At 43.0% G+C, this 12,983-nt stretch overlaps 2 protein-coding genes across 2 annotated transcripts; one reads left to right on the forward strand and one right to left on the reverse strand.

Annotated features, from left to right (window-relative positions):
* Positions 1-1,925: 1,925 nt before the first annotated feature.
* Positions 1,926-6,971, forward strand: rag1 (recombination activating 1). The gene is made up of 4 exons (XM_028408358.1): positions 1,926-2,029; positions 2,825-3,181; positions 3,255-4,381; positions 5,227-6,971. Exons 2-4 carry the CDS (start codon positions 2,847-2,849, stop codon positions 6,969-6,971), a joined length of 3,207 nt encoding a protein of 1,068 aa, XP_028264159.1. The 5' UTR covers positions 1,926-2,029; positions 2,825-2,846.
* Positions 6,972-9,257: 2,286 nt separating this feature from the next.
* Positions 9,258-11,795, reverse strand: rag2 (recombination activating gene 2). The gene is made up of 2 exons (XM_028408339.1): positions 11,717-11,795; positions 9,258-10,873 (listed from the first exon to the last, which is right to left on the reverse strand). The coding sequence occupies exon 2, from the start codon at positions 10,857-10,859 to the stop codon at positions 9,258-9,260; it is 1,602 nt and encodes a 533-aa protein (XP_028264140.1). The 5' UTR covers positions 10,860-10,873; positions 11,717-11,795.
* Between the last annotated feature and the right edge of the window lie 1,188 nt (positions 11,796-12,983).

Consider the following 12,983-nt stretch of genomic DNA (forward strand, 5'->3'; position numbering starts at 1 on the left):
CCATCTGTACAACCTGTACAGCCCTATCTCCCCCTCCTCCCCCTTTTCCCATACACATACGTATACTGGCCAAACTATATTCCCACTCATCCCTCCCACTGCACACATCTGCTACATCCTCACAATCATGTTGCTCGCTGATGTTGTTTGGCTTTATTGTGGTAGGAATAAAAACACCCATCTCCTAGTGCAAGGTGTCAGTTCAGTGGTGCATTGCAAACTCCTGCATGTCCTCCCAAACTGCAGACTCCAGTCCCTCGGGGTCTCCTCTTCACATTCATAACACTCCGCTCCATGCCAGGTGGCTGTCTCCACAACTCCTCTCCCCCATAAATCAGACTGTCTTTGAGTTGATCAATAACAAGTCAATTAGCAGGCGTAGAGAGATGAGGGTCTCAGGGGGTCAGCGCTTGTTTGTCAGGCAGACATCTGCAGCCCTGGCCCTGTCTGCCATGGAGCTAGGTGTGTCGTTTACCTTGGAAACATGTGGCTACTTGGCTATCATAAATCTAAATATCAACTATAAATAGGCTTGGAGCATCTTGCTACAATCCATCATTTGCTTGTTCTTGGATATGTAATGAATCAAACATTGTGTACTTCAGATCTCTCAGCTGTGCCTGATGGATTTGTGCAGGCCTCGATTGTGCCCCGCTTGCCATTAACTTGTCTGTAGTTGCTTCTCAGTGTTTCCTATGAATAGATGTGTTTGTCACAAAGAAACAAACAAAAACCGCTACACCGTCTAAGGTCACACTTGGCCATATGCATCAAATATAAGCTGCAAAGGATGCCAGTTTTCATCCTGCTTTCCAGTTAAGCTGACAAGAGCGGGAGAGACCCAACTGTTGTTTGGTGCCCACTGACTGTGTATCTAATGACTTGGCTGGCAAATCTAAATGCAACAGCATTGGGCTCCTGTGGTGAATACACCAGATTAATCCCCTGGATAATTACAAACAAGAATGATCTTGGGCAAATACTCCCCATACCTGCTGAGACATTACACCAAATGATGCTGTCTAATTAAAACTCATTCTGAATGGTGAGCGACACAGCATTTGGAGTGATGAATGAAAAGTGCTGCTTTGGTACAGACAGAGAGATAAACTTTTTGATTTGTTGCAACATTTTAAAGTCACTTGTTTAGTGAGTCAATGTTGTTGCTTTTCTCCTTTTAATTCACAGCAGCAACAACCTGAATACTATACATCTATACGTCACAAAAACTGAAGGAAAAACACTTATCACAATGACAATAACAGTACTAAGGGTAGTAATGATTTTTACAACATTTATTTGTTAATTTATTCCTGCCCTTAAAGTCACACATCATTGTTCAGTTCTCCTGTTTTCTGTGATCTGCTGTGTGTGTAGCCTTTTCATAAGCTGTCTGTCAGTGAGGCCACCTGCAGGAGGCGAGCCTGTAGATGGATGTGACAAAAGGGAGATAAAGATGACTTTCCAGCTGAGGATCAGTGTGTTGTGGTATAAAGTTGTTTGTCTGGGTTATACTGTTGGATTCTGTGCATGCACATGTTTGTAACTGCTTTGGGGTTGACCTTGTTTTTTTCAGCTGTCTGTATCAGGTGGCAGGGGTTGACTGTTGGGATTCCACCATAGGAAGGGTATAAATACAAGACACAATGAGGCAGACAGGAGCAATCCCACTGCATGGAGCAACAAGATCTGGTGACAGAAGCTCCAAGCTGCAACAAACTTACACAGTATATGGAGTGTGTATAGGGCCTGGCTCCAGGGCTTCCCTTGTGCTCCCATGCAGAGAGGGCCCCTCAAGGGAGCTGACGCCAGCTGAGACTGAAAAACAAGGTAAGGGCCCAGCTGACACACATGCACACAGGCTCAGCTGTTTATCTCAAAGGAGAGTTCCGCATGTGAAGTACACACAGAGAGCTGGAGAATGAGGGAGACTGACAGATTCAAGCCTCCCAGGGAGAAAGCATAGAGAGAACACTGAAAGATGGATAGACAGAGGATCCACCAGTGTGTGTGCTTTAGGTGTACAATGGTAAGACTCAAAACTGCACGTAATAGTGTTGAAGAATGTTTAAATGCTTTATTGTCAGAGCTGGTAATGGAGCCAAGACAGCATGGGGAGGAAATGATATAAGGTCCGTCAGTGCATTGATCTTGCCTGTGCCGTATCTTAAGAGTACTTGGCTGTTGAAATATAATTTCCGCATTGAACAGTGTTGTATTTATGATGTTTATTCAATATAATAGCTTCTTATTTTCTTTTCTGTCCCATTTGGTCAATATCTATGTAATATGAAATAAGTTTGCTGTGTCTTCGGTTTTCCCCTGCATTTAAAATGCCAGTTGGAGGCTCCCGGGCTCCAATTCTCTCTCCAGCCAGGAAAATGACTAACATGGATGATTGACAGCCTTGCAGCTATAAGGTTGCCCATTTACAAAACTTGCTGTGTCAAACAAAAAAAAAAGAAGTTACAATTGCTTTCTGAGTGATGGGTTTAGGGATGGGAGAAAAAAAGATTTTGGTGCTGTATTGATCCCCCCAGTGCTTGTCTCATACATTTTACACAAGATCTAAATGCCACTCATGGTATAATACAGCAGTCTAGGTCGGGGCTCACTGTGTTCAGTGGGAATTCAGAGTCCTTAGTGTGTAAATTCAACAGGAGTCAAGTAAAGCTTTTAGATTGTTTCATAGGCTCAACATCGAGAAGGCACTAGCTTTAAATAGGATCAGAACTTTTTTCATGGACATTGAGACAATTATTTTAATAATTGTGCAGTCCATACAGTAAATCCCTGTTCTCCCCTCACCTCCTCTTCTCTCCAGGGTCCGAGCTCTAATTCCCATCATGGCGGCAGAAAGCCTGGAAACAGATGGTCCCAGATCCTCCATGCCGGCTGAGCTCTACCATCACCACTCTGAATACTCTCAGTGGAAGTTTAAACTGTTTAGGGTGAAATCCATGGAAAAGGCCCCTCTCCCCAGTGAGACTCAGCCTGAGAAAAGAGCCTTGTTGGGGATCTCCCCTCCTGAAGCTCCAAATATAGAGTTAGATCATGGAAAGGATCCAGGAAGTGTTATGAAATTGTGCCTAAGAAGGGAAAGGGAAGAAAATGTAGAGGGCCCTGGCAGGAGAGTAGATATGAAGCTGCTGGAAATGGAGAGCCACATGAGCCACCTCAGGTATGAGATGTCACCATAACACTTTAGTATGCATTTCTTTACAAGGACTTTATAACACTTCTCTTTTATGCAGGGGCTTGTGCCGTGTCTGTGGAATAGCTCTGAGAAAAGTCAAAGGACCGGAGCATGATGTTCATGGCAATCTTGATGATGTGAGCAAATGTGCCCTGCGTAAAATGGGCTGCAAGTCCACAAGCTGGCCAGAGGTCATTCTTAAAGTCTTCAAAGTAGATGTGACAGAGGATATAGAATCTGTACATCCTCTTTCCTTCTGCCATCGCTGTTGGCTGACTGCAATCCGAGGAGGGGGTTTCTGCAGCTTCACCAAAATACGAGTCGTTGAGTGGAACCCCCACTCTTCCGTCTGCTACCTCTGCTTCCCCAGGAAACCTTCGTTCCAGAGGACTGGGAGGAAGAGGAGGAAAGTCATCCCCAGAGCACAAAGCTTGCCTAAACGGAGCAGGTGGGACCTGAGCGACAGTATTGCTGTTGGTGAAAGGAGAATTCTGAGACCATTCGGAGATCGTCTCGGTCCTGTGCTCAGAGGCTGGAGGAAACACAGCATCCAGAGAGACCAGTGGGTGAGGAACATCACACACTGCCAGAAAGACCACCTGAGTACCAGGCTGATCTCCGAGAAGCTCCCTGTGGACTACATCAATTCTTTCACCTGCCTGGTGTGTGACCACCTGCTCTCTGATCCAGTTCAGTCCCCCTGTGGGCACCTCTTCTGCCGCAGCTGTATTATAAAATTAACCCACGTTCTGGGGCCTTACTGCCCTGCCTGCAACTCCCCCTGTGCTCGTGACAATCTCACCCCACCTGCTAAGACCTTTTTATCCGCCCTGTATTCGCTGCCTCTGCTCTGCCAGAATGACAGCTGTGGCGAGCAGGTTAGGTTAGACTCATTTAAGGCTCACTGTCTAAACCATGAACTGGAGAAAGATACAAACCAGAACTCATCAGAACTTGATAACTACCTGCTAGCCAATAAAGGTGGAAGACCCCGTCAGCACTTGCTTTCGCTTACCCGTCGTGCCCAGAAGCACCGCCTGAGAAACCTGAAGAACCAAGTGAGGGAGTTTGCAGATAAAGAGGAGGGCGGTGACCTGAAGTCTGTGTGTTTGACGCTGTACCTGCTTGCACTGAGATCTTTGAATGAGCATAAGCAAGCGGATGAGCTGGAGGCCATGATGCAAGGTAAGGGACAATTATCCCCCTTTTGTTCGATCACAACACAACCCTGCACAGCCCTCAACCAGGAACACTAAACAAATGAAAATGATGATAGTGTTTGCTCATTAATATTTTCACCTAACTCTGAGGAATAAAATCATCTCATAAATAAAAATGAGTTGAGAAGTTCACAATTGAGCAGAGAGAAGAAAGTTCTCTGTGATTTTGATTAAAAGCATTTCATTATTGTCCATCTCTGTCTATTGAACCACGGCTGTTACACGCCCAACCCCCACTTCCTCCTCCCTGATTCTTTCCCACTCTTACACGTCTTGTCTGTCAGTCTCTCATTCTCACACTCCCTTTAATGCACAATAACAACTCTTGTGAAGGGGCTGTTAGAATCAAAACAACATCAACGGCTCTTGTATCTGCAAATTACACAGACAGCACCATCCTCCTCTCTGGGGAATAGAAGCCAGCTGGTGTCTGTTTTCATCTGCAGCCAATACATCACTTTTGCCAGCTTCACTGATTCACCCTCTGTCCCCTTATAACATTTGGAAATTAGGAAATATTGGATTTTGTAATCATGGGCTTGTGGGTTTTTGACAATGATACATTCACATTTGGGTGTTAAATTTGCGATTCTTCCTGTCTCATAGTAGAAATTACTCCAGATATGGGAAATCAAATGAGGAAATGTGAATTACTGCAGTTCTTTTCAAAGCATCAGAAATGGGCTTCTGCAGTTCGGTGTTAAATAATTCTTTTCATGTATCAGTCCTTTCTGCTTGCTTTCTTTTTGCTGTTTTTATTTTGCCTCTTTCCGTCTCTCTGAAACTTTCTCTCATTTTGTGTCTCTGCAGGAAGAGGCTTTGGGTTGAACCCCGCTGTGTGCCTGGCCATTCGGGTCAACACTTTCCTGAGCTGCAGCCAGTATCACAAGATGTACCGGACTGTCAAAGCCACAAGTGGCCGCCAGATCTTTCAGCCCTTGCACACGCTCAGAGCTGCAGAGAAGGAGCTTCTTCCAGGCTTCCACCAGTTTGAATGGCAGCCACCTCTCAAAAATGTGTCTTCATCTTGCAGTGTTGGCATTATTAATGGTCTCTCTGGATGGACTTCCTCGGTGGATGACTCCCCTGCTGACACCATCACTCGACGATTTCGCTATGATGTGGCACTTGTGGCAGCATTAAAGGACCTGGAGGAGGACATCATGGAGGGGCTGAGGGAGAGAGGGATGGAAGACAGCGCTTGCACCTCAGGCTTCAGTGTCATGATCAAGGAGTGTTGTGATGGCATGGGTGATGTCAGTGAGAAGCACGGCGGAGGACCAGCTGTTCCAGAGAAGGCTGTACGCTTCTCCTTTACTGTCATGTCTGTCTCTGTGCTTGCAGACGGTGAGGAGGAGGAGGTTAACATTTTCACCGAGCCAAAACCGAACTCAGAGCTGTCCTGTAAACCCCTTTCCCTTATGTTTGTGGATGAGTCAGACCATGAGATGCTCACAGCTGTCCTGGGGCCTATAGTTGCTGAGCGTGATGCAATGAAAGAAAGCAGGCTTATCCTGTCCATAGGCGGCCTGCCTCGCTCTTTTCGCTTCCACTTCAGGGGCACAGGATATGATGAGAAGATGGTCAGAGAGATGGAAGGCCTGGAGGCCTCTGGCTCTACATACGTCTGCACTCTGTGTGATGCAGGTCGTGCAGAGGCCTCTCAAAACATGGTGCTGCACTCCATCACCCGCTCTCATGAAGAGAACCTGGAACGTTATGAAATTTGGAGAACCAACCCTTTCTCTGAGTCTGCAGATGAGCTGCGGGACAGGGTAAAAGGAGTATCTGCCAAACCCTTCCTGGAGACCCAGCCCACTCTCGATGCACTGCACTGTGACATTGGCAATGCCACTGAATTCTACAAAATCTTCCAGGATGAGATTGGAGAAGTGTACAAAAAGGGCAACCCCAGCAGAGAGGAGCGCCGCAGCTGGAGGGCAGCCCTAGATAAACAGCTCAGGAAGAAGATGAAGCTTAAACCGGTAATGAGGATGAATGGGAACTATGCCCGCAGGCTAATGACCATGGAGGCTGCGGAGGTGGTGTGTGAGCTGGTGCCCTCAGAGGAGAGAAGGGAGGCCCTGAGGGAGCTTATGAGGCTCTACCTCCAGATGAAGCCTGTGTGGCGTGCCACCTGCCCAGCCAAGGAGTGCCCTGACCAGCTGTGCCGCTACAGCTTTAACTCTCAGCACTTTGCCGACCTCCTCTCCTCTAACTTCAAATACAGATACAACGGAAAGATAAGCAATTACCTGCACAAGACCCTGGCTCATGTGCCTGAAATCATAGAGAGAGACGGATCCATTGGAGCCTGGGCCAGCGAGGGGAACGAGTCTGCAAACAAACTGTTTAGGCGTTTCCGCAAGATGAATGCACGTCAGTCGAAGGCCTTTGAGCTTGAGGATGTGCTGAAACACCACTGGCTCTACACCTCTAAGTACCTGCAGAAATTTATGGAGGCTCATAAGGACTCTGCCAAAGCTTTCCAAGCTACCATTGACCCAGTAGAGATCCAGGATGATGAGGACAATTGTCTGGAAAACGATTTTTGAGTTTTCCTGAGATATAAACATTTATTGATTTGAAGAGCGCTGAATCGCCTCTATCTTCATGTATTCATTTTGTACTGTTGCTCCAGATGTATGGGCATATGTTCTAAGGTTCTAAGTTCTTTTATTGTTGCCATTGACAAAATATGTTTTGGACCTAAAAAAATTAATAGATAATAATTTAATGACTCTTTCACTCCTTTGCTCTAGTTTGAACAGGCTTTTACAGTTACCGCTCTGCAAAGATGAGAACACAGAGGAGCACTTTGCTGAAGTAAAACACAGGTTTTTTTTTCCTTGCTCCCAGTACTTTTTTTATCCTCACCGTCTGTGAAATATGGTGCATTTTATTGTATTGCAAGGATATGACACATTTATGAATTTATATAGAGAGGATATTTATGGAAACAGATGAAAGAGCTGTAAGTCATGGTGCGAAATTGTGTTAAAAAGACCACATTTGTGGCCACTGTATTAATATATCATTTTAGCTGGAGCAAAATGCAATCACAGAGACCCAAATGTTCTTTGTTTCATGAGTGCCCTCTGAAAAAGATTACTTTAGTGCTTTATCGGACTCCCTGAGGGCCAGAATAGATGCCAGGTCACTTTGAACCAATTTTTATCTCTTTTTAGTTTTTGCACAGTGGAGGATAGATGATACTTATTTGAATTCTTCTCATAAAATAAAGCATATACTGGCCTTTTTGTTGATATCATAAAAATACAGTATGGTCCATTACGGAGCCTAATACCCCATGGACTGTTCAGCAGGCAGGGATTTTTTTTCCTTGAGTTCTGTATATAGCCTGCATGGCTCTTTTTCTTGGCTGATATTTCTTCACTGCCACAGCTGACAGAGGAGAAGGATGTAAACTGTTTTGTTGGCAACTTTATTTGTTTGATTGATTGGTGATATTGTCTTTTTCTGCCCTCCACATTTTCAATTGTGACAGGCAATTTTGTTTTCTTATTTGATTGAATGTTTGATTTTATTCCACCGTCCTGAGTTTAACCATGTGACAGTTATGAAATATTCACATTTGACTGGACAGTTGTCACAGTTTCACAATAACACTGTGTTAGAGTGCATTATATTGCAACTTGTCTCATATTTGTTTTTTTGCATAATGAATTGCATTTCTAAAGTAATGGATGATGGATGATTCACAGCATTGCACTTCATATTTCACTGGGTATTTCTTCATATTGTTCTTCAACACTTACACTAAACAGCAGGTAAAACTGTCTGCCGATGAATTTTATTGGTGATTTACTTTGCATAGCTGGAGTGGAATCACTATAAAGGTTCACTACTTTTTAACATCATGTTTGTTTTTAATGACCTATTTTTATGTTTCTGTTTAATTTTCACTGAACCAGATGGCCTCACTTTAGGGGAGGGAGTTTGTACTTTGTCTGTTTCCACCAAAGAAAAAATAAAGATGAAAACATGTTTGATCCCTATATGTATTTTTGTTAACATTATATATTATGATTGACTTTTAATTGACGTTTTAATGTCACAAACAGCACAGATTTCAGATGTCGTTACTACTACTTATTATGTTTACTGCACTCTAGGGATACAACCACATATAAAAATACTCACACTAGACATAGGACAGAAAGATGTGCTACACTGTTATCTCGTTTTAACAGCTATTAAGGACATTTTTTTATAAATAGGTTAATTAAAAAATACACATTATAGATTTAACTGACCTCACTTTCAAATATTATAGATAATATATAGATACCTAAAACTATGCATAAAAACTAAAATAAAACCATTATATGTTCATGTTTCTTGAAAGTGTAAGTCTATGTGAGTGTTGTGTTTATCATTTTATACCTTACCTAAAATGAAACCACTGAGTTGCTATCATGCACTTTTTCATTTTAAAATATTTTGGTACATAATCTGCCAGGGATTTTGTTCATTTGGATGGATAGAATACATCTGATTAAATAAGCACAATAGGACTTTTGATACAAACTGGTGAAGACAGTATTTTGAAGTGATTTTGTTTATTGCCATCACAAATTTTACTGAATAAAAAGAACAATAAAAGAATGTTGCTTATGTAGTCTTTTTAAACTGCTTTACGAATTACAAAAAAACTGTTAAAAATGTTTATAGCAAATGAAACATCTATGCAGACACTTTTCCTGTCATACAATGTAACATCAGTAAAAAAGCAATCAGTCATTAAAGTCACTCAAGAAAATAAAAAACATGCAGAAATCATCTTGAGCATCCTGCATGCATCATAATGTAAATTTCTGTCATTCAAATAGTCTTCTGAAGAAGCTTTTCTTGGCGGGAGACAGTTTAAGTGTCAGAGGTGTTTTTCTGTCCTTGACTTTCAGGGGGGTGCGCTTCAGGGGCAGGATCTGTCGTGGAGGGGTCATCTCTTGGTATGGCAGGCCTCCGTGGTCCAAGCAGAAGTATTTCTTACTACCCTCAGAGAGCCTGAGCAGCAAGGTCTCAGACAGCTCCATGCACTGAGCATGAACCCAGTGTCCCTCCTCCCCTCTGGAGCAGAAGATCATGGCTGGTCGGTGGAGCTCGGTGGAGTAGTAAGGCTCCCATGTGTTTTGGTCAACCTGGCAGCCCAGGCAGCATTTGATCCAGTAACCAGTTTGTGATTCATCCTCTTCATCATCTTCATTGTATACATCCTCTTCTCCATCACTGCTGCCCACCAACTCGTGCGGCTCACGACCGAAATAGAGCTCCTCAGAGTCCTCAAGTGGAGTAGAGTCATCATAATCCGTCGACTCCTGGCTGCAGCCCTGTGTTCCGTCCTCCTCTGTGCTTTCTCCCTCTGTTTGGAACTTCACCTGGTAGAAGTAATGTATATCTGGTTGGGATGGTCTTCCCTCAGTTGGTACACCTAAGAGGACACATCCTTCGCCAGTACTACCACCAAACCAAGTGCGACTATGAATGATATCTGGGGTCCATGTGGGTCCTTCTAGTGGCTCAAAGTGGATCCCTTTCTCATCCAGTGTCACAGCGCTGCACTCCATCCTCTTCTGTGAGTCTGACTGATATCCACCTAAGATGATATATCTGTGAGAAGGACCTGTACGAGTGATGATGGCACTAGAGATTGATATGCCGGTGTCTAGTGTCTCACAGGAAAGCAAGGGGCTGCCCTGTAACAGCTCCACACGCAGGCGAAACAGGCGGGGTGGCCGTGAGTCAGAACTGAGCGAGTGACCCCCAATGAAGTAGACGCTGTCTTCTCTGGCAATCGCCAAATGGAAAGACTGTCCATCACTGAGCTCAGGTAAAGTGTGAGCAGAAGAGCAGCCAAACTCCAAGTCAAAGAGGAACACCTGAGGAGGGCAGTCAACAACACTGTTCCAGCTCTCTGTGGTCCGTTCTCCTGCAGGCATGTAGGACCGACCACCGAACAGCACACAAGCTGTCTTCCCACGGCTCTGCACAATGCTCATTGTGTGGCCGTATCGTGCACCAGGCACCTCTCCAACCAGCTCTTTCTCTTTGCAGCGCAGTGTCAGTTTACGGTTGCACCCACGACTATCTGTGGTCAGCATATACAGACTTGATGAGATCTCATTGTTTGGGGTGCGACCACCGTGGATGAGATAACTCTCTGGCAGGCCATCATAAGGGTCAAGGCGGCAAACAGCCGGACAACGTAACGGAGGGAGGTAGCAGGACTCACTGGAAAAGGAAATGGCTCTCAGCTTTAACTCGTCACACTTAAACCGCACCCCAAACACCCCTGTCGGACACAGGCGCTTGGGCCAGCCTTTCTGGCCAAACAGCAGAACATCACCATCCAGCTGTAGCAGAGAGCAGCCAGGCTGCAGGAGGCTGCCACAGTTCACTGGCGTTAATGGCTGCAGGGTCATTTCCCAGCAGGTGCCTGCGTCAAAACACACAATGAAAGATACAAACACAATGTGTCAGTCAGCTGTTGTTTGTTTTCATTCAGGGTCTTTAAATTTTGACTTCCTGTTTATTACAGTAACACGTGGAACCATGACAGCGACCACTTATTCATCAGGCAGGACACTATTGACAACATTTAAATACTGCTATGCGAATAAGGCACTATTAATCATAGTAACATCACTATGACATAAATAAGTACCAGTCTAAAAGCTACATATATATATATATATATATATATATATATCATTGATACAGCCATCAAAACAGCACTGTAGGCTGACTTTTACCACTATTATTATGGCAACATGCATGCTGTTGCTGCTTGTAAAGCACTGTAAAACAGTAACAGCAATCTGAAATCACATAGGAAACTTAGTGCAGAAACATTTTGTCTACTATTAACCTCATATTAAAATGATTGTTTATCTCAGCACCAGAAGTTTCAGGAAGTCATTTTTGTAGCACTGTGCAGCACTTATCAAAAGTACAAAGTGTTTCAGCAAGCAAACATTTATAAAAATACTAAAAGTCATAAAATCACCTCCACATACCTATGAGTGGAATAACAACTAGAATCACGTACAATCAGCAAAAGCAATGTGAAAAAAGTACGTTTAAAATGCAAACAGAGCCACTGACTCAGCCGACCTGTTATTTCAAACAGCCCCGACCCTCTTGAAGCTTAAATAAATGCCCTGTTTAAAGCTTCATCAGCAATATGAAAACATGCAACCTTAAAGTAACAACAGTACAATATTATTTAATGAACCTAGGAACTGTTAATACTCCCTGTAATATATTCTAGTATGCTTACCTTGGCTAGATGAAGTGTTTCAGCTCTTTAGTGTGAATCTTAGTATCACTGAGACAACGCTAAAGGGCTCTTTATGTCGATGAACTCTGACAAAGGCAGGAGACGGCAGACTTTGTGAAGCTTCGTTGACTCACAAACACTTCCAGATCTTGAGGTTAACAGTCTGTGACTGCTGTGCACTGGCAGGTGTGCTGCTTGAATGCTTTTACTGAGGCACTTCAATGATATCAGTTATATTCAAGATGGTACTGCTTGGCCACTGAGAGACGATTTATTCACATGTTGAGAAATATAACTGGCATCTCTACTGTACTCGATGTCAGATCCAAAAGATTTGTCATTTTTCTCTTTCTTTGCACATGTTTACACAATTAATACATGTCTGCTTCAGTGAAAAGATACAATATCAAGATGAATCTTTAAAACTGTGATGAGAAACAACTCCAAACACAGCTCTCTTCATTCTTTTACTCTGCTGATACACCTCAATGTGACCTTGTAATCATGTGCCTGATGCAGAAAAGCCACAGCAGTGTGTGTGTGTGTGTGTGTGTGTGCTGTACAAATTGCAGTTTAATTTTATAATAAAAGAAACACATTAATTAACTAACATGGCAAAGCAACACAGTTTGGAAAATATCCATGTTCAACCTTAATTATTGTATTAACTCAAGCAGATGCAAATAGCCATTTAATCACATTTAGACAAACCAAAGGTTTCATAATATGTTTCCACCATTAACGAGTAAATTAACTATAATAATTGGAAATTCCTTAATGAACTGTGGTTTTCTAAAATAATTCCTCCTAATGCCATTTTCTAACAGTTGGAATTTTCAGATAATTAACTTCACGTACATGACTGAAATACCAGTTTATTTACCAAGGCGAGGGTTCATAACTCAAACATTCTATTCAGAAAGACCTAATCAAACTTTTCCCATGTTTTTACTTTAGGAAAAAAACAACAACAAAACAAAACAAAACTGAGCTTGCTCCCACAGGTGGTTGATGCAGCATCCTCCTGTGGTCATATAAATAAATGCACAATCACACAGTCAGGGCACGTCACATCATCAAGATCATTTCCTAACTTACTGATGCCTAATGTAACACAAAATACTAAACATCACTGAAAATTAAAGTAGTAAATAGTTTTCACTTCAGAAATTATAAGACAGAAAATTCAGGACAAATTTGGTGCTAGGATTAGTTACCGTATATGTTTAATGTAGAACATAATATTTTACTAATCAGTGAGTAAAAG

Source organism: Parambassis ranga, chromosome 6 (genome assembly GCF_900634625.1).
Source record: "Parambassis ranga chromosome 6, fParRan2.1, whole genome shotgun sequence".
Taxonomy (NCBI): Eukaryota; Metazoa; Chordata; class Actinopteri; family Ambassidae; genus Parambassis; species Parambassis ranga.